Source organism: Acomys minous (assembly GCF_964271855.1).
Source record: "Acomys minous genome assembly, chromosome: 4".
Classification (NCBI taxonomy): domain Eukaryota; kingdom Metazoa; phylum Chordata; class Mammalia; order Rodentia; family Muridae; genus Acomys; species Acomys minous.
Window position 1 is genome coordinate 127,583,515 of NC_140486.1, and position 22,181 is coordinate 127,605,695.

General features: G+C 49.8%; 1 protein-coding gene across 9 annotated transcripts in view; it reads right to left on the reverse strand.

Moving 5' to 3' along the window:
- MTCL1 (microtubule crosslinking factor 1) overlaps positions 1–22,181 on the reverse strand; it is a 110,266-nt gene that overhangs the window by 34,647 nt on the left and 53,438 nt on the right. For 2 of the 9 annotated variants that reach the window (XM_084778134.1, XM_084778131.1), the window contains exons 4-8: positions 14,972–15,031; positions 13,621–13,698; positions 8,592–9,893; positions 7,373–7,528; positions 25–147 (exon numbers count right to left, since the gene is read on the reverse strand). In XM_084778134.1, the coding sequence (XP_084634260.1) occupies positions 25–147; positions 7,373–7,528; positions 8,592–9,893; positions 13,621–13,698; positions 14,972–15,031 (1,719 nt within the window). The remainder of the gene's footprint in view (positions 1–24; positions 148–7,372; positions 7,529–8,591; positions 9,894–13,620; positions 13,699–14,971; positions 15,032–22,181) is intronic. The other 7 variants (XM_084778128.1, XM_084778135.1, XM_084778132.1 and 4 more) reach the window with 5 other exon arrangements.

Here is a 22,181-nt window from a genome sequence, read left to right on the forward strand (position 1 = left end):
CTGGAATCCTCACAAGGAATTTACCTTCCGGATCTTGTTTGTGTACGTCTCTGTCTCCTCCTGATGCAGTCTGGCCGCCTGCGCGAGCTGACCCTGTAGCTCTTCTACGGACACACTCTGCTCAGGTAAAGTGGGGGCGCCCCTGAGCTGATCGGCAGGATAAAGCAAAGGTTTAGTGGAAGCGACAACTCCGCCTCACGTGATGACGCAGGACACACATCTGTACGAGGTGACACACAATGGGGGAGACACAGCACAGGGGCTGCAGCAGTGGAGTGACCAGGCAACCTCCCCTGGGGTTTCTCAAAGGGAGGCTTCTGCTGCTCTGAGCCCCGTGGCTAGCTGAACTGCTCTGTATGACTAAGCAGGAACCTCTAACCACAACCACCATAAACCAGACTGAGAAAACAGAACAAAAACTCTTGAGCATGCAAGAAGGCTCTCTGCCACCACAACAGCTTCTTGTGGCTTGAGCCATTCAAGTGGAAGGACTTGGTGACGGCACCTTAGTCCCCCAGGGCCACCATGGCACAGCCAGCCTCCTAGGAGCACTTCTTTGAGCCGTCTGGGACCTTCCAAGGCTACATAACTAACTGGTCCTCCTGCTCGCTTATTGGAGATTTTCCTACCCCACCAAGGGTGCCTTCCTTTAATCCCACGCCACAGGGTGGCTGCAGGGGGCTCCTTCCAGGGCAATGTCACACTATGTCCAGGAACCACATGGATCTATTAGCACTCACTACATTCCACTAGGGATAGGTCAAGGAGTCTATACTATTATCCTTATTGATAAAGCTTACACTTTATAGCCAAATGGCTGTGAGAGAGATGAGTCGTTACTTTTCAAAGATTGTTTCACTAAAATTGGAGGCGCCATTAAATTTAAGCAAAATGTTTACCCATCAAGTTTGTGCTACCTAAAGGAAGATTTAAAAAAAAAAAGGGGGGGTTCTCTTTGCAGCTCCTGGCTGTCCTCGAACTCTGCATGTATTCCAGGGTGGCCTCGAACTTAAAGAGATCCTCCTGCCCCTGCCCCCCTGCCCCTGCCTCTGGGACTAAAAGAATGTGCTACTACTCCTGGCTGGGTAGGTGATTTTTGAAACTGGGGAAGTAGAGTGGATTGTTGTAATAAAGACACGTCATCTCACCGGCTCTTTCTGCCTGCCTTTAACTAATTTCTACTTCCCACTAAGGACTTGGCTCTTCTAGATGCTGCCATTACTTGGCTTGGGTGATGACCACACCTCCAGGACAGAAAATACAGACCTCAAAAGGGCAGAGCCCCTCTTCTTTTAATACACTTAGAAGCAGAGACAGCTGGACACTGGGGGGTTGGCAACTTTGCAGTAAACCACTGAGCACCGAAAGATTCCAACTCACAGGGCTTTAATCCCAGTTCTTGGGAGGCAGAGGCAGTTAGAAGCCATTCTTCCTGGCCTACATAGTGAGTTCCAGGACAGCCAGAGTTCCATAGTGAGACGCTGTCTCCAAACACAGAAGCTGGGGGTGCAGCTCACTGGTAGGGCACTTGCTGAGCCTGTGTGAGGCCCTAGCCTCCCCAACATTAGACTCGTAAGTTTTACCCAACTTTAAGAAACTCAGGAACAGGGGCCCTGAGATGTCCCTCTGGTTTGTGAGTTGTTGGGCACTGCTGTGGATTGTCTTTGAATTTATCACAATGACTAAGTGTAATTATTTTGAAAGTGTGCGACTGTCTGGAGCAGTGCTCGACACACTGTTTGTTTGTGTAATAATCTTATTTGTCATCTGAAGATCTCAGAGTTGAATCCCTGTGTTTCTCTACTTGTGCTCTTTCATTTTTATTATTATTTTTACTATTTTGAAGTTTAGTATTTTTATAAATAGAAATTCTTTGCCAGTTTCATATATGTATACAATGTATTTTTCACATATTCACCTCCTATATAATCGACTTGGTTTTCCTCTTCCTCTCTCTCCTTCTCCTTCTTTCTTCTCCTCATTCCCTTCCCCCCCCCCAGACAGGGTTTCTCTGTGTAGCTCTGCCTGTCCTGGAACTCATTCGTCACTAACTCAGAGACCCTCTTGCCTGCTGGGATTATAGGCGTGAGCCACCACAGCCCCGGTAATCCACTTAGTTTAATTAGGAACGTTCACATGTGCGTGGCTGAAGGGCTATTTGCCTGCTCTAACTTGGTGGGCATTTTTAAACCGTGTGTTTGATGCTCTGCACTGTAAGCTCACTGCCAATGGTCTTGCAGATCCCATGGACGACAGCGTGAGTATGATCACAAGGTAAGCTGACATCGTTTTTGCCAAAGGCAGCATTATAGACATAACCCTTGGGGACCTTTAGAGCGCACTGGTAATAAGTTCAAGTCTTCACTGAGTAAGGTTTCTGGGTAAGCTATGGCTCCTTTTTCTCTCAGCCCCACAGCCTGAGCTGGTAGACAGGTTCCTGCTGCCCCACTTCTGCCTACCCAACCTGCAGGCAAATTTTTCTCTTGCTCGGTGATGTTGTCTCCTGCCAGTGGTTGGCCCAGTGCCTTGTACCTGTTCCCTTGGAGCTACTTAAGCCAGTGTTACCACCTCTGGCAACTGCCATCCAAAGGCACATGTCTAGGCGACTATTGCTCTGTCCACTGTGGGATGAGTTCCAAAAACCAGAAGAGTTGTGACAATTCATATTCAAAAAAAAGTATGGTGTGAGTGTGTGCGTGTGTGTGTGTGTGTGTGTGTGTGTGTGCGCGCGCGCGCGCATGCACATGTGTGTGTGTAAAATTTATGTGTATATTTACATGTATACCTGTGTGAATTTATATGCACCTGTGTATGCAGGTGCCTGCAGAGGGCAACGGGAACCAAACCCTCTGGAAGAGCAGCAAAGCACTCTTCACCTTTAAGGCATCTCTCCAGCCATGACGTTTTATATTTTATGCAGTGTGACTGGGTACTTAACTATGCTGGGCACCACACACAGCACTGGGGTCAGAGTGGGGATCTGCAGCCCGGGCATTTTCTATACGTTATTTCAGGAGGCCTGGGTGCTGGCTGCTGTCTTCACTTCCCAGTTACATGTTAGAGATTCGAAATGCAGACACCCTCTAGGTTTCAGTGCACTAGATATTAGCCGACGTTGTCTTATTAGACAAAACATTCTAATCAAGTTCATTGTTAAGAAAAGCACATAATACGATATACTGGGAACCATACCCAAGACTACATACGAAATTCATTTATGTTTCATATGCACTTACACCCATAGTCTAATGGTAGTCTTACACAGTATGTTTTAATAATTCTGTGTGCGATGTTGCACGTGGTACGCAAGTTTCTATTTATGAGTTATGTGGATACTCAAAAGCTTCAGACTTTGGGGCATTTCGGGTTCCAGTTCAGATACTCTCAATCTTATGTTCCTTTAGTTTTAATCTTAATAAATATTTTAAGTGTTATAAGGAGACAAGCCTCAGTCTTCAGCACCATCTGACGGACAGAGAGCCTCTGGGATTGAACCACACTTATGCAGGGTCACGGGGGGGGGAGGGGGGGGTGGGGGGGGGAGTCCTTGGGGTCATCTGAGGGTCCTCACCTGGGGCACCAGGTTTATTACAGGGCAGCACTGTCTGTGCGGACCGTGCACACTCAGAACCCTGCACTCTCGAGCTCCCTTTTCATGCAAGGCTCCTTTTGCTAGTGGCACACTAGAACACTTGTGTGGTCACTCCAGTGTTACAAAGAACAAAATACAAACATACTGTGCCAGCAACTCCTCCTAGAATGATTGTGCTGCCACAGAACTGCAAACAATCACATACACTTAGGGGACACTTTAACACAACACACAAATTTCCTGTAGAAAAATTAGCACTTTTTGTTATTAACCAAACCCCCCCCCACAAGGTTTGAATTTAAAAACAAAAACAAAAACAAAACCTTCCTCTGCTCACTCCCTTCTTTTTGATCACAAGAACAAGTGAACGCATCCTGAATTCTCTATGAAACCGGGTTTATTGGAGCAAACATCAGCTGCGTGCGCCTTGGTGTCGGGACGCCCCTTCCGCTGTGTCAGCCTGCTGAAGCCCACAACCCAGGGCCCTTCCCCACCAGAGGCTGCGCCTCACACTCATCCACACGGCTAACGTTTGACCAGCTCCAGACACAGCGGCTTGTCAACTTGTCCAGGGCTCCGGGACAACAGGCAAAAGGAGCATGCTTTCGCTCAGGTCCCTCTTCGCCCCCAGCAACTCTACAACCACTCGAGGGCTGTGACTTCATCTCTGGAGAATTCCCACTTTGTCCTGGCCGCTTTTTCCACCGCTCCTTTCAAACTCAGTATATGCACAAACACTTGGCGTAAACCCCGCATGGTTTTCCTGGGACTGGTATTTCACAGCTGAGACATGAGGGACCACAGATGCTGTGTGCTTCAGTGATTAAAGGATCGAAGGGAGGAGCGAGTAAGATGAGCCCTTTGAGATCCTGACATGGAAACTCAATCCTCTGGGCGACGGCTTGGTTTCATTTATATATGAAACCCGACCAGTGCCCATGCTTGGCCACTTCTCGCTCTGGACTATTTTTAAGGCGCCTTGCACATTCCATATGAAGTGACCTATACAATTCTTGCTCTTAAAATAAGTGAATCTCTTGGCAGATTTAATGGGAGGCACAGGGGGCAAAGCCAAGCGGGAGTCCGGGGCACAGCAGGAGCCTGCTGCCAGTAGGTACTGAGATGGACGAACAGGCAGCAGCAGCAATGTCCATCCCCCTAACCCTGGTTGGTTTTGAGCTGTTAGTTTCTGTGCATTAGTGAGGTTGCAGGTGTGGGTGGGTTTTGACTTCTTTTTTAGAGAACACTGGCTCGGGGACACCTTTCCTTTCCTAGGTTTGGTAAACTGTGGGGTCTGTATGACACCTGTTTGCTGCCTACTAAGAGTGGACTTTCCCTTTTCCTACTTGCTGTAGACAACATGGCCACCAGTGTTAGTAGCTGTAATCATAGCTTAATCGGGGGGGGGGGGGGGGGGGGAATGCATCTACCAAAGCAGCAACTTGCCCTCTCTCTTCCAGCCTGAACAGCAGCACTGAAGGGGGCTCACACGAGGATAGAGGGGCCTGTCCTTTCTAATGTCAGAGCTCTTACCCATCAGCCCCTCGCCCTTTCCCTCTGAGAACTTAGGACCAAGAGCTAAAGAAGGCTCACACACGGATGCACGTTGGCTCGAGGACAAACTGGTGGGTATGTAAAGGGCAACGCAAGACAGGGCAGCTGCCAGCGGGACACATCCCAGCCGCACGCCAGGCCTCGCCCTGGACCGCTGTCTACACTAGGGCTAGGGTATGCATGGCTCAACGGTAGAGAAGTTGCATGGACAAGGCCCTGGGTTCATCCCCAGCATAATGAAAAAGAAGTGGTCACATTTGCTTTACCATTCCTCTCCGCACGCCAACCCCTTTACCCCCACCGAAAGCCTGGAGTCTGTGGGAGTCCTCAATACACCTCTGTCGTCAAGATGCCCTGCTACCTCCGTGCTGCCTCTGTGACCGGCAGGAATTGAGGAATATCTTCAGTGGGAGGCTTTTCTTGCTCCTTGGAATTCCCCCATGTACAGTCTTTTAGCATAATGCAATACTGCAACCAGAAAGGCTTTGGCACACCAAGCCAGGACAGGCAGCCTCCCTGGGTGGGGCCCTACCTGGGATGACACATCTAACTAAACGGGGAAAGTGCAGCAGGACCAGCTAACTAAACTTTTAAAAGTAGAAGTACACACTGAACCCTTTTTTCCATTCCATGTGAAATGCCGCTGTGAATGAAAACATCAGAATGAAGGATGTGAGGTTCTAACCCCGTCTAGGAAAACACGTTCCCGTGACCTCTTTCTCTTTGGTCTCCTCACTTCCCCCAAGGAGCTTGAGACAATGACGGTGCTGTGGTAAGGTAGCTGGCTGCCGAATGGCAGCGGCTGGAAATCAAGCCGTGCGGTGTGTAGGCTCTGGGCTGCCTGGCCTTGCTGCTGCAGAACACTGGGGTGGGCAGAGAAAACTGTTCTGGACTCAATTCTGTTGCTTGAGGGGGATGGAGAGGAGAGACTTGGGGGTCACTTCTCTTCAAAGGCCTCATTTTTGTCATTCACTGAACAAGAGAGTTAAGGCTAAAGATGAGATTTTTCCTCCGTGCTCTCTGAGCAGTTGGTGAGACGCTGTCTCCCAGATTTGCTCATCTACCTTCCGCGGAGACCGACGATTGCAGAGACCCACGGCTGTGGAGACCAACGACTGCAGAGACCGACCACTGCCCCTCTGTATTTGACTTAATGCAGTTTTCTCTCCGCAACACCGCGGCTGGTTTCTGAAGCCTGTGAGGCCTGTGTGCATGCAGCACTTTGCCATCACTTCAGCACCAACAAGACCCAGGAGGCGTCCAGCTGGTGAAAAGCTGAGGCGTACAGACCTTCCTTAGCCATGCCATGCTAGAATAACCAGCCTCCTGAGATGGGGCATACAACTCTCAAATAGGAAGAGACCCCTACCAAGTGCTGCCCAGCTATGGTTTTCACCCAAAGACCGGGGAGTGACCTGGAACACTCCACCCCTTGCTCTTAGTCCTCTTTAATGCTGTCCACAGCCTGTGGTACCTGGAGAGGCAATCCCCATTCACACCTTAAAGAATCACCTAAGATTCACCACCTGTAAGCCAGGAGGCGAGCAGAGCAGTAAAGTACTCTGACCCACTTCATAGATGAGAAAGCGATACAGAGCCTTGCTCAGGGGGACCAAGCTGGTGATACGCCCCTCGGCTAGAGCCCTGGGGCGCACACCGTCCTCCACAGGAATAGATTAGCGGCGCTACATTCGCTGAAGGCTGGGCAAAGTGTCTTCCTGAAGGTGAGTCACCCAAGAGCCATTCGAAAACTGTGAGCTCGAGCCCCTCTGAGCAACTACCAACCATCTCCGATGGAGACCCTGTGTGCGGCACAGGCTGACGAGGGTGTTTCTTGTCAAAGTCCTAAGGCACTATCTCTTGACATCCGTGAGGGAATGAGCAAGCATCTCTAGTATGTGGCTACTCCGCTAGACTTCAGTTATAGAAGTGCAGAACATCTAACTTGTCATTTAAAGTGCACACACCCAACTCTGTCCAAAGACTGTACTGGGGGAACCTCACAGGCAAGGTACAGATGCTTCGGCCCACTCTCTGCACCTTGAGAGAGCGTATGGTGACTCCATTTGCTTCAGGTTAAGTAGGTGCCAGTGTACGCTCTGCTCTTTGGTAACAGGAGCTTCCCGTCACAGGCCTGAAGGTCCAGGGTTAAGTCCCTCAGGGCACGCATCACCTTCTCAGGGAAGGGCGGTTGAAGACCAGCAGTGAGCCCGGCAGCTCACTTACCTCTAGGTTGAAACAGCTCTGGCCTCCCAGCCCGTGGCTCCCGGAATCCCCATCAGCATGCTGGTGCAGCTCCCGAGAGGCCCGGAGGCGCAGGCCCTCTCGCTCGTCCCCGCGATCCTGACTGAGCTGCCACTCCAGCTGGTCCCTCAGTTTGGACTGTTAGGTGCATGAAGGCGGTTTAATTGTTTTGCTTTTAATTTTCAAATGAGATACAAAAGACAAAAGGGGTAGGTAAGAAGTGGAGGGGGGTGGAGGGTAAGAAACAAAGTAGGTAGACAATGGGGGGGGGAACACTACTACATGAGAAAAGTGTGAATGAAAAATTAAAAAAAAAATCAATGTAAACACTTAAGGGAATGAAGAGAAAAAAATCAAAAGGAGCAGAGGATGAGCTAACGTGAGAAGCTGAGCGGTGGAGGGGCCACTATGCGTGACACTGGCTATAGGACACATGCAATGGGGACACAGGCACACTACCCATGAAGGACAGGAGGAAGAGGCTCTGCCTTCCTTACTTGTGGGTTGAGCAGTCAAAGCTACAGTCCGGGATAGCAGCTGGGCCGTGCACCCAGGGCGAAGCTCCCCTTGGCCCTCACCCTGGGCGGCGAGGGCGGGTGGCAAGAGCGAGTGAGTGGCGGCAGGCTTTTCCATCAAAACCAACCTTCTCCTCTCCCCCATCCTGGCTTATCTTCCAGAGGGAGAAGGTCTCCCTGGGATACCTGGGGCTCCTCAGAACTGCACTTGTCTCTCTGCTGCTAAGCCAGAGGGGGTGGGGCGCTTGTTACTGAGTCTGCTAAGTGTCCCGAACATGACCGGGAGTTGGTATTTTTGTCTTAAACTCCTCATAGCTTCTTCACCGGGGTGGCTGGTTGGTTGAGACACCAAGAAAGGAGCAATGGAAGGCTGCTTCGGTCCCTAGCACCTCCACTGGGCTTGGCCTTGTCATGAAAAGCCCTCTAAACCACAAATAGTGGTGCAATTAAAAACCAGAGAACAGGGAATAGGACAAGGAAGTAAAGGAACTTACAAAACAAAATTAAAAAAAAAAAAATGAAACCAACCAAGAGAGAGGATTTGGTTGACGCCGAGGCTTTAGTACAATGCAGGTCTGAAATTAAAACCAAGCAGCCGTGAGCAGTGCGAGCCCCAGAGCAGCAATGCCAGCGAAGAGGAGGAAGAACGAGACGGAGCAGGAAGGCCAAGCTGGGAGCCCCCTTACCTGCAAGTCTGGGCCCAGCTCCTTCCCCAGGGTCCCGATGGGGGAGTCCCGGGACACGGAAGTCACGGTGGACAGAAAGCTGGATGACTCTGTGAGTTGGGATAAGGGCGACAGCCCATCCACAATCCGGGTCATCTGCTCCAGGAAGGCCTGCAACTCTTTCCTGAAAGCCTTCATCCTCACGTTGATGGTCTCCAGCAAGTAGGGCTCACTCGGGCTACCCTCACCTTGGCCTTGGATGCCAGGCGAGGCTGATCCACCACCCCGCGGGCCTGAATCGTGGATGAAGCCGTCTGTGTCGGCAATGAGGCGCTCCACGGTCCGCTCAAGCCGCTGGGCCTCGTGTTTTATGATCACCAGGTACTCGGCGTCCTCCCGGACCCTGAGGATCTCTGCCGGGCACGGCTCGCTGGCCTCCGAAGGCTTCCCGCTCCCAAAGCCTGAGGTCTTCTCGAATACGTCCTCGGAGTCGCTCTCCCCACCAACAGGGCCTTCGCGCTTTGGCTGAGGCAGACGGTGGCCCTCCTCGCCGTCGCTTTCTTTCTTGCCTGCATCGCTATCGGCATCGCTGTCTCGGGGGCTCGGGGCACGTAGGCCCAGATGTGCGGCGAGGTCACACCGCTGGGCATTGGACAGCAGCAGCCGGTTCTCATACTGCAGCTTCAACACCTTCCCACTTAGCTCATCGATCTGTAGCTTGGCTGACTGCAGCTCCTCCTGTAGAGGAACACCGGCCCCGGGGCCCTTAGACGCACCGTCCCCACGCCGCCCTGACTCCTGGTGAGGCTCGAACTTGAACTTGCTCAGCTCGTGGGTCAACTGCCGGTTGTGGTCTTCGATCTCTGATATGGATCTCCTCAGCAGCTCAGCTTCCTCCTCCACGAACTGCAGGTGCCGGCGGAGCTCCGCGGAGGACTCCACGTTGTCTCCGAAGGGTGAGGTAGGAATGCTTGGCACGTGGTCCCTGCCTGTCCCCTGCTCGTGCTGAGCCCGCATGTCCTCCATCTCCGCCTTGAGGCCACGGTTTTCCACCTCTAGTTCCACGATCTTGCGGCCCAAGATGCTGGCTTCCTCCTCCACCAGCTTTAGCCGCAGCTTCAGCTCCGCCTCCCTGGTGCTGGGGGGCCCACCAGCCTCCCCTGTCGGGAGGGGACTGTCCACATCACCATAGAGGGACTTATACTTCTGCAGTTCCTGCTCCAACTCGTCCTTCTCCCGCCCCAACTTGGCCATCTTTTTGCGCATCAGGGAGGCTTCCTCTTTGGCAAACTGAAGCTGGCACTTCAAATCCGCACTGTCATCCTGCCAGGCAAGAACAGCCCAAGGGAAGGTTATCTGAAGATACTAGATGTGTGTTTTCACGATCCCCTTACCCCTCACCCCCCAACTCGCACGCACGCACGCACGCACGCACGCACGCCACCCAATTCTTCCTGTTGGTGCCGCTGGCTTATGGAGAGAAAGAAGCCATGACAAAGCAGCGCTGAGCCTGGGAGCCGTTGCAGGTGGGCCCTGAAATGACCCACAGTTTGTTGCTTTGTCAAGAAGCTTAACAGTTAGCTTTGCTGGGGGGCGGGAACCATGCACAGTGAAACCATCACATGAGCTACAGATGAAGGAGAAAGTCAAGTGAGGTGGACGATCCATCAGTAACATGGTGGCCCGTGGCGACTGTGTGAATCCAAACCTAGCTCATCGTCAGCCCGTGCCCACCATAAACTCCTCACACATCTGATTATCCAGAATGTTCCACTGGGACAGCGAGGTTGAAGAGCTCCAGGTTAGATCCTAGGGTTTCCACTGACTGGCTGAGGTACATGAGACAGAATAATTCATCTTCCCTTTGGGCACAGTTCCTTCCTCAAGACTCCCAAGAGGACATGAGGCCAGAACAAGGCGATGGTGGACATCAAGGAGCTTTCAAAGTTGAGGGCCCGCATATGAACACACAGCGATACCAAGCACGGTTTGGCTACTGCAAGCAAAGACACCTGGGCTCCTTGCCATGCAAGAGCCGCTTTAGAGCCTTTTGTCCGGGGCCTCTGTTTTAATTGCTGTGACACGGCAGGAAATTGAACACAGAGAACAAAGAAAGAAGCTAAGTGTTTGAAAATCTGAGAAGTGGTTCTCGGCAGAATACTCAAGAATCCAGAGGGGTTCTGAAGCAGGAACTGCTACTCATGGCCCTACTGACTTGCAGAGGTTAAGAAAGTCAAGTACTGCTGGACGTGGTGGCACACACCTGTAATCCCAGCACTCGGGAGGCAGAGGCAGGCAGATCTCTGTGAGTTTGAGGCCAGCCTGGTCTACAAAGTGAGTCCAGGACAGCCAGGGCTACACAGAGAAACCCTATCTCAAAAAACAAACAAACAAACAAACAAATGAATGAATAAATAAATAAATAAACGTCAACTACCTTTTCGGCCTTCAAGCGATCTATACTATCTTGGCTTAGGAAGTTGTTTTATTCTCTGTGTTCAGTACATAGGAACAGTGAATTTCACAAAGCAGTTGTGTTTGACTGACAAGGTCAGGGGTGATGCCCGCAAAGGCTTCCATCGCATGGCAGAAATACTGACACCAGCTCTGAGAATTACTGAACTGCTGCTGTCCAGCCTGCCAACTGCGTGACAGAACCAGTCAGCCTCCCGTGTGCGGCTGGCTACTTGTGGTCCCATTGTCCGGGAGGATAGATTAAGTGCTTGCGCTCAGAGAACTGCAGCTATTCTCTGCCACACCAGGGCTGATGGTGAGATCTAGGAACTGCTTCCTTGGTGCTGTCCGGCTTCTGCCTTGCCCGAGTCTCCCAGACCATAAACTCACGGAGGGAGAGCTGGGTGACCTGGAAGCCTCACAAGAAACCGACAACTGAACTGCTGAAAGCATGATCTGCAAAGTGTCCCCTGTGAGTGACAGACTTCCGTCACTGTCCCCTGGGACCTCTTCCCCAACACACACCCTTTGTAGCTGTGGCGAGTGATCTATACATGTCACCATCTTCAAGTTCTGAGAATTTTCACATTAAGGATAAGTTTTGGTTAGGTAGACCCCCCCCCCAAAAAAAAGAGGTTCCACGAGTAACTAGCAGTAAGGCTACCAGCCCTAGTTCTTTCCTTGTTTTGTTTTGTTTTTTCATGACAGGGTTTCTCAGTGTAGCCCAAGCTGTCTGAGAGCTCACTATATAGACCAACCTGGCCTAGAACTTACAGAGATCCACCTGTTTCTGCCTCTTGAGAGCTGAGGCTAAAGTCATGTGCCACCATGTCTGGCTACTCTTTTTAACCACTAGCAAAGTGGGTTCACAGATTGTGGGGTTGCTATTTCTTTCTCAGACAGGACTTGACACAAGTAGTAAGGGTGTGCTTGAGCCTGGCACTAGCAGAACCGTGCCTGCTCCATCCCTCGTTCATTCACACATTCCTCCCCTCCTTCATTCCCTCATTGTCTGTTGAACGTCTGAGGAGGAGCAGCAGCGATTGGCATATAGTCTTAAACAGCCCCGACTTCTCAGAACATTCTAGAACAATGAAAATAATTCTCCCAGCTTCCTGTTAGATGAAGATGTGCACAGAATCCATGCACACTGACAGCTCTCTGCCATTCATAGGAAGAAAAGGAGTCTAAAGGAAGCTACGATACTTATCAGTGAGGACCAACTGTAAGTACTGCCTAACTGAATTCACTTGGGGGCTAAATGCAGGAGGAACTGGGAGAGAGAAGGGCTTTAGTCTGTCCTTTAAATGGGTGACCAGAATCTCACCCACATTGACTAAATGACTTCATTGATACTGCTGAGGCAGACAAATCTTTTAGCAGAGACTACTGACGAGACTGTTGCTGAACCACAGACATCCATCCTCAGCTGGCCTCTAGCCTGAGACTCCAGAGGGCTGGACCCACAGAAGCGCAGGGCCACCTGCTGTAACCCATGTGAGGCCTTGGTGTCACCGAGGGCAGACAGCGTCCTGCTCGGCTCAGTAAGCAATTGTCTTAAAACAGGAACATAGTTGGGGGACTCTGGGCGATCTCTCCTGGGGGCCAAGGTGAACTAAGTGATGGGGGGGAGGGGCACCTGGGAAAGCTCTGAGAAGGAAGCTCCTAAGTGTTTGGCATCACCTGCTTGTGTGCAGAGAACATCCCACAGAGCCCTACAGTCACCCCGACCCTTGCGCTTCCTCCATCCACCACCTCCTACAGGTCATCATCTCCCTAAGCCTAAACCAAGAACAGTCACAGCAGCGATTCCACAAACTGGCCAAATGACTGGTCCAATCTGCAGGCTGTCTGCAGGTCAGTGTCCAAACTGAAGGCTCATCATCGTCCGGTCTTCTTTTCCTTGAAAAAAGAAACTACACGAAGAGCAGGCACTCCGACGCGTGATGACGCATGCTGTCATTCCTACCGACACCCATGCACACTACGAGGCCCGCCACCAACACTAAAGCAAGGAGGGGGACGGGGAGAGAGACTTTGAGAAGCCAGGAAATGGAGGAAGTAGGGGAAGGAGACCACATCTGATGTCACCGCAGCTGAAGCAGGACCCACTACTCTGTGAGGTCCATGTGAGAGAGGGGTCCCTTCTACCCAAGGGAAGCTGAGCTCCGTCTGTTCTGAGGAAGGGCGCTCTCCTCACGAGACAGGTTCGGCTCAAAGAGCTGGCAGCTGTGTTATCGACTTGTAATCAAAGGCTTCTCGAAACGCTGCTGCCAAGACCCGGGGGCGGGGGGGGGGGGTCTAGGTTGAATCCTAAACTTGGGAGTGTCAAGCTTGAGTTCAAGAGCCCTCAGACAGTTCCAGACACAGTGTGACAGCGCACGGGCAAACCCATCTTTCCAGCGGAAACTACTTCAAGTACGGGCAGAAGACAGGAGCGCAGCGTGGGGGTCAGACAGGCGGGACCAGCACCGTCACCAGCGAGGCTGGAAAGGCTTGTCAAGCAACAGAGATATATCACTGCTGGTATATATTCTTTGGCTTGCAAGTCGGCCATCTAGCCAGCACCCCAGCAGCCAACTGCCCGTGTGCCTACCTTGCGCCTCGGTGCCAGCTTCCTTTGGGTTTTGGTGGCCGACCTGCAGTTCCCAGGGCGTTCCAGTCCACCATTCTGCTGAACAGAAACTCCTTTCTCAATCACCCTGTGGGCTCTGTGGGGCAACCCCACACGGCACGGGTTGCTTTTATACACCCAGGAAGCTACCGCGCGAGTGTGTGTGTGTGTGTGTGTGTGTGTGTGTGTGTGTGTGTGTGTGTAACTGCACGTTGAGGGAAGAGCTCTTCGCTGGGCAGGAGACAGGGAACTAAGACATATTCTAAACCCTGGGTTGCCTTCAATTTCCCTGTGATCAGTGGATTCAAAAATGAGATTTAGGGGAACCAGTGGGAAGAGAAATTAGTCTTGTGTTGTGTCCTCAATTGACACGGAACTTCTGGAGGACGCAGGATCCAGCGTGTGTTAGTTTGAGTAAGACGTTCCCCCACGGTCTACTGCATTTAAACGCCTGGTTCCTAACTGGTGACACTGCTTGGTGAGGATGAGGAGGTGTGTCGCCTTGCTGGAAGGCCTGCATCGCTGGGGACTGAAGGCCTCCAGTCATGCCACGTCTTGTTCTCTGCTTCCTGTGACTCAAGACGTGAGCCCTCAGCTTGCGGCTCCAGCAGCCATGCCTGCCTGCTGCCGTGCTTCCCTGCCTTGATGGCGATGGAACTGTCAGCCCAAATAAACTCTTCCTTCCGGAAGTTGCCTTAGGCATAAGTGTGCTGCTCATCACAGCACGAGAAAAGTAGCACATGCTCAGGGCAATCATGAAGAGGAGGCTTCCAGGGCAGGGTGCACACAGGCCCAAGAAGCCCTCTCCAGTTACCCTGACTCACTGCACCTCTAATTACCACTTGCTGCTTAGCATCTCCTGAAATGATAAACCAGTAACACCTTTGTTCTCCTCAAACACCTGCTACTAAAAGCAATCTTAAAAAGAGAAAAGGAATCCAGAAGGGCAACTTCAAAAAAGCTAGAGAGCCTGGAAGGACATATCCGCTGTATGCAAAAGAGGGCTGAACTCTCCCAGTTTTTCCTGCTAGAATGTTCTACTTTCCAGTGAGCTGATATAAAGCACTGTTCGCCTACACATTTAAAGCACACACATTGACAAAACAACGGCTTATAAATGACCCAGCCATCCAGCGGCCGCATTAATTCACTGTGTGGATGACTGTGAAAGCCACAACACTTTCTGGCAGCTAGGAGGGTGGCCAGACCCCTGGACTATGCTTCCTATAGTGTCACATAAAGCCAGTCTGTTTTCTTTCCTAAAGAGCCAGCGGGTTATCAGAGCAAGAGCTCCTTGTTAGGAGTAGAACTTGGGGGTGAAACCTCAGCTTACCTGGTTAACGGTTTTCTTCTCTTTGTATATTTCTCGGCTGCCTCTTCTCTTCAGAGAGCTCTGAAAAAGATGACACAGTAATAATCTGTTACTGAGGGGGTCACATACGACAGTTGGAACTTGTTACTACTGGTGGAGCTACCTCTTACTCCTGAGAGAAAACAAACAAACAATAAACAAGAACAAACATCAAAACAAAAACCCGAAGCTCAGTCAGAATTTAAATGAGTTTGTTGTACCTTTGGTAAGTCTCTGACTGCTAAGATATTTTACATTTTAACTACTGTATCTGAGGGTGCCTCCTGCAGTTCCTCTGTTTAATGCAAAAAGAGAGTGGCTTGGATTAACCAACAGTAAGAGAAGGCAAGAAGGCAAGTGCAGGAAGTTTCGGAAACAGATACAAAGTAGATCCTGAGTTGGCTTATTCCCTAATTACACTTTTTAAAAAGCTACTATTAAAATTAATTCTTGTATTACAAATGGACAGATTAAAAAAAAAAAGGCAGGCTCTTTAATTTATGGAGAAAACTACCCAGCTTGCAATATTATTGACAACCTGACACCATTAAAGCTACGTCTTAAGGGTCTCCTACTGCTCCAATTTATTCTTACAAAGTGGCCTTGGCTGTGTCCCTCACTAGGGTATGCACCTGCCTAAATTCAGCATAGTCACCTCTCAGTCTCTGGACAGGACCTGTTTCTGTATCCCGCAGACACCAAACTCCACGGGTACCTAAGTACCTAAATAAGATGCTGTAGCATTTGCATATAAACCAGGAACATCCTTCCATATACTCCGAATCATCTTTAGATTACTCACAACGCCTAATATAATGCAAATACTATAAATACTACTACACTATATTGTTTGAGTGGCATAAGAAAAGGCCTCATGTGTTCTATACACTCATGCAATCTTTCTTTCAAATGTTTTCAATGGTTGACTGTGTGGGTGCAGAGCTCCAGGAAATACATCCCGTTAGGGCCAGCTAGTGACGCTGCAGGAGACCTTAGCCTCAACAAACTCAACAAACTCAACAAACTGCCTGTACGTATGAAACACAATCGTAACTGAGAGGATCCAGGGGCGCCTTGAACAGACAGACAGGGATCTGGGATGGCTCTAAGATAAACCATGAATGGGGATGGGATAGACTGGAGGAAGAGCAGCGTCCCTGCGGAGCTGGAATCTCATGGTCTGAGGAGGTTCCATTAGTCATTCTAAGGAAAGCTGGAGCGGGCAATTGGGCCAGACAGGGGCAGGGGCAGGGGGTGGGGGGTGGGGGTGGAGGCGGGGAGGAGGATAAATGACCCAGCTGGCCAGCATCTGCATCCCTCAGACCATTAGATTCTCCTGACATCTCTCTCCTGGGTTCTCTTGGCCTGTCTTGAAGTCAGCCTTGTCCCTGTGCAGCTCCATCCCTTTGTTCCAGAGTCACTGTGTTCGTCACATGTCACCTTAGGAAGTGCCCTGAGTTCATTAGCTCATCCCAGTTCCCACCTGATGCCTCACCGAGTGCCAGGCCACCATGTTTACCGTAGAAATGGCAAGTCTAGCTATCTCTAAGAGGCTGGAGACCCAGGAGGAACACGTTAGCCAAGACCAGCAAAGGCATCACAGAGGCTAGCAGAGCAGGCTGAGGCACTGTCTATAAATGCCAGCTAGAGTTGATTTTTGTTCCCTTTTCTAATTTTGAAACTAGATTGAAAAAGAAATGTCCTTGTATTAGAGGTGTAATCCAGGAGAGTGGCTAAAGGAATACAATGTGGGTGAACATTTTTAAGGTGAAGGAATCACGGTCATTTATTCCTCCCTTTGATGGCTTTTTACGGTGCCCCACTTTACCTACTGTATATGGCATTGTTTGAAAATAACAAAAGGCTGAGGATGCTACAAGACGGTCGTGTGCTCAGTGTATGTAAGACCCTGGGTTAGTCCAGTATCTAAAAAAAAATTAGGAGAAAAGGCTAGGAAATTAAAATGTATACTCAAAAAACAACAGCAAAAAGGGGAGGAGGTGCCTCTAAATTCTTAGGCAGGTTTAGTTACTCGGCAATTTTGGGGGGCTCACCCCACAAACTGCTGGTATTTTAATGAGCTTGGTTCTTCAAGTATTACATATACATGTGAGGTTGGAAGGATGGAAGAAACTGGCCAGGTACCTCAGTATTACTGCAGATCTCAAGGCAGAGAGAGGCAGGCCACAGTGTTAACTAAACAGTGATAACTGTTCCCAGCAAAGGTGAGTCTGGTCCAATATGGAGTACCAGTGGTCTCTACGGAACGGCCCCTGGGGGTCTGTGGGGCATGTTTTATGCCCAGCTGATTCCTGAGTATGACCCAGCAATCCAAGTGTCTTCTAAGTACAGTGAAAAGAAAGGCTAAGTGTGGGAGCACAGTAAGTGAAAGGCAGGACTGGGGACTGGGTACCCCCTTTCAGTCTGGTCAACTGCCTGCAAACCCACTCTGCATCATAATTTAAAAAGCAAAGTTTGTGAATCCCAACTGAATACACCTTAAGGCCTTTGTGGTTTTGTGCTTACTCAATACAAAATCATGCCATCGTGTGGGCTTCTTTTCCTAATTAACGTATTTATTGGGGGATTTGCACACCATGGCACATATGTGGAGGTCAGAGAACCACCTGTGGGAGTCAGTTCTCTCTTGTTGCCACCATGTGGGCTCCAGGGCTTGAACTCAGGCCATCAGCCTTGACAGAAAGCCACCGTGCCGGCTGAACCATCTTGCCAGCTCAGCTGTCTGGACTTTGATATCAATTATCAAGACTTTCTATTTAAGCCCATTTCTTTCAAGCAATTTCAGAAAAACTGGCAAGGTGGTTGCCAAAGTGTTTCAGAGGCAGGCTAAAGTTTAAAATGTGAATTGTTAGTAAGTGGAATCAAATAAAAATGAGGACACTGTAAAATGAGCCGTGTGGGGAGTTGGGTGCAGAGGCAGGCTGATGGCTCCAGAAGCCTGCAGACTCTAATTATTTAGAAAGCTTCTTTTTTTATTTTATTTTTTTTTAATTTTTGGCACACAGAAAGAACATCAGACTGGCCTTGGCTGGCCTGGACCCACTCTGTAGGCCAGGCTGGCCTCGCCTGCCCCTGCCTTCCTGAGTGCTGCAACTCCAGGCATGGGCCATCACAGCTCACTTCAGCTCTTAATTCCAGTTAATAGCCCATCCCGGTGGGAAAGTCAAGACAGGAACCTCAAACACCTGCAGTCAATAAAACACACACTCACTAGTTATAAGTCATGCAGAAACGTATCTAAAAACAATCCTGCTACACATAGGATTTTTTTCCCCTCTATTAGAGATTAAGGGGAATTTGCATACTAACGAGGCACGTTTATTTACTTTTACACAATGAACGCCATCTCCACTGGATATTTGGCAGCACAGGATGTAAAGCATCTTCAACATTTTTCATAGTTAATCAATATTTTGATTTTGTGATTGTCAATGCTAAGAACACCACTTGGCATGAATATGTAGTAAAAAAGAAAAGAAAGAAAAACAGAAGTATATTTAGGGCCATTTCACAAATAGTTGGAAACTGCATCCTAGCTCTAAAGCAAATTCACCAAAAAGAAAACCTTTTATAAAACTTAAATCAGCAACTTAAACAATCAGTCTTCAAAATCAAACATCCTAACACAATATAATCCAAAGTTACACTGATACGAATTTATATGCTGAAGAATGAGGTGAGAAAACATTAAATTTTTTGACTTCTGTAACTAAACCATTATGCTTCTTAGGAGCCAAAAGTTCTTTATTTTCAGTAAAAACTCTGAAATTCATAACACAGCTTGATCCGAGGTGTCTGAGACGGCGCCCTTTGACGTCAGGTTGTGGGATGGCACAGCGACCGTGCTCATGGTAGGTGTTCAGCACCGAGGCTGCGGTAAGGCCTTGCCAGATATGAGGCTCATGAAGTGTGTGCTGCCGAGCCTGGGGACGTTTTGTTACAGCGGCCCAAGCTAACACAGCTGAATGAGAGAGGGAGGAGAGACAGGAAGGGGAAGAATTACAGTGGGGCACTGACTACAACGCTGTAAAGCCAGGTGATGTGGACACCCTCAAAAGAGGAACACCTGCTTAGAAATCTCTCGCCACTCTGTTTTAAGAGCAGCCGCCCAAGGCTCACAGAGTCTCAGTCTCCCAGATTTTGGCTCTTTCTCCTTACTTTTCTTTTCTGAGCCCCTGACTGGCAAGTTTTCTCATTCCCAAACTGTCTTGCCTTCCTTTAGCCAAGGAGCCCAAGGGACTATTCTAGGAATGGCTGCCGATCTCAAGGCGCCTTGTGCACAGCTATGAAGGTGACTTCTTGGCATTCTGGAGGGTTCTGAAAGATCGCAGCCGCAGACAGCACACACCCTTATTTGGAAAAGTCAGTCAGAAAACTGTCACCGGCAGGTAAAAATACCACAAAGTCAATGAGGGAAATTATAATAAGACACAACGGGCGGAAGAAATATATAGTAATAGAAGCTGATTCCCGCTGGCCAAACCTCTTCAGGTGAAAGGGACGGGGCAGGGCAACAGCCTTGTGTCAAAAGCCACATGGCCCATGAGTGGACAGAGGCCCCCTGTAAGTACATCCAACCTGTCGAATGCAATTCACCCCTGCCCCCTGGGAACTCAGTGATGAAAGTGCCAGGGCAGAACACACACAGCCTGACGCCTTCTAATGCTGCAGTGTGCCAGGCACACATGTGGTGCACAGCCACGCATGCACGCCAAACACTCATACACGTAATAAAGTAAACATGTCTTTTACAAATTAATTAAAAATTAAAATTCCAACAGTTATCTGTTAATGAGTAGTAGAATTATGAGTGACTGCAGACTTTCACCAATTCCATTTTAAGAAATCTGAATTAATTGATGCTCTCTGAGGCACAACGGGATTACATCCTGATAGAAAATACTCTACTTAAAAAAAAATGCCTTAATACATTTTCTCACTAAATGGTACAGCTGAGCACACGGAGGGTGCTGGTGCTTGCTGCTGACTGGGAGCTGCTGTCCAGCATGGCACGAGACGCGGTAATACCTTGCATCAAAAATCGTTGGCCCAGGAACATATCAGAACCCAGAATTCCAAGAGCAGCTTCTACTGAGTGCAAAGCTGATGAATTCTAAGTCACAGCACCCTCTCAGTAGAGGATGATCTATATTATTCTTTCAAATCAGAAAAGTCTTCTGTTTTTAATGATAATGGAATCAAACAATCAACAGCCTAATTAACGAGCCTTTGTCTTCCCACCTACCAGGGATGGGTGGGACCAAGGGGCCCCGAGCCTCACACCATGCAAAATCAACAGGAAATTAAATGGAGGATGAACTCCCAGGCTCGACTACCTAGCTCTGTGTGGCTGGGACTCCCATGCACATCTTTGCCGAGGGCAACCCGGAGTCTAATGGTCACTTGGGGCTGGTAAACAGAATTCCCAGTCTCTGATTGCCTTCCCAGACTTGCGGCTTCCTATCCAGAGGCTCTCCTACTAGACAGACCAAGTGCAGCATCCATCTGACTTACTGACCCAAATCTGCTTAAGATCCCTGTTATCTGGAGTCACAGCCTGGTTCCACTAATCAGCCACCACGCTACTCAAACACTGGCCTGACTGGCACCCATGCAGAAAAGCCATTCCAGCTCTAAGGGCAAATCTGCAGCACTTCCTGTTTCAGGGCAGTGGCTGCCTGGGTCTTTTCTTCCAAGCATCAACTCAGGCACACCCCAAATGATATGTGACGGCTGGGGGTGGGGAGAGCTTGGCCCATAGCTTTATGATTCTCTCTGCTCTCCATTTGCTTCCACGTGTCCTGAGAATTATGAGTGATTTAATTAGGCTAAGGCAGTAAGTGGGCTACAGGGGAGGGGCAGGATGTGTGAGAGGCCCCCGGAGGCCCCTGGGCAGCTCTGACACCTCAGAAGAGCTGGCCAGCCCTCGGGAGGCCTAGGAACAACCCTGAGCCCAGTAAAAGGCAGCCTGGGAGCAGCAGGCCTTCAAGAACCATAGCTGCCCTCGGCTCTGAGGATGGGCAGAGGGCAGAGCCAACCCTGCTTGTCTGCGGCTGTCCTGATCATGCCTTGATGAGGAAGGTGGCTTGCTCTGGGAGTGGCGTTCTCCTGAGGCACACAAACAACATAAGCTTTATGTGGTGAGAATCAAAGAAGGCAGTGTCATCATCTCCAGGGCCGGGTGCCTTTTTTTAAGTGAATGTTCTGGGTAGGCAGCTTGACAGTGCAAACCACGAACGTTTCTGCTATTATATTTATGAGGCAGAATAAATATCTCACAACTTGAAAGCATGCTCAGTTGCCAGACCAAATGTCTCCAAGGCAGCCCCTCGACAGACATCCAGTCAAGAGGGAGGGCCGTGATTTCAGCTACCATTACCTGCTGGAACCCCACTTGGGGGAACCCAAGGCACCAGCCTCTGATGAGATGACCTCACAAAGGAGCCCAGAAAGCATGCTTTTAGCAGCCCGGCAGCATCAGGTAGCTGCACCAGCTGGGGCCTTGCTCAGGCTACAACAAGGTGGACCAACTCACAAGACAGAAACCGCACAGACCGGGACAGAAGCAGGTGCCCACTGAAACATGTCTCCACAGGGGCAGATCTACCTGTTCCGTGCACAGCCTTATTTGGGGCCTTATAAATGACATCAAATCTATAGGCAGCTCTTCCACTGCTGTGGTGAGGCCATGGCCAAGGCAACTTATAGAAGAGTGCATTGGGGCTACAGCCCTTGGTCGCCAGGACAGGAAGCACAGTGGCAAACAGGCAGGCATGGCGATGGAGCAGTAGCTGAGAGCTGGTAGCTTGAGGCAACAACCACAAGTCAGTCAGAGGGAACTAACTGGGAAAAAGCATAGACTTTTGAAACCTCAAAGCACACCTCAGTAACACACCTCCTCTGACAGGGCCACACCTCCTAATCCTTCCCAAACAGTTCCGTCACTGGGGACTAAGTATTCGAATACGTGAGCCTATGGGAGTCCTTCTCATTCAAACCACCACAGCCGCGATGGGAATTTCCTTATCTATAGTTGGGGATAACAGTAATGACTGGCTCTGTGGGTGGGGGCACACACCTTTAATCCCAGCACAGTGGAGGTAGAGGCAGGGGAATCACTGTAAGTTCAAGGCTATCCTGATCTATGTAGTGAGTTCCAGGACAGCCAGGG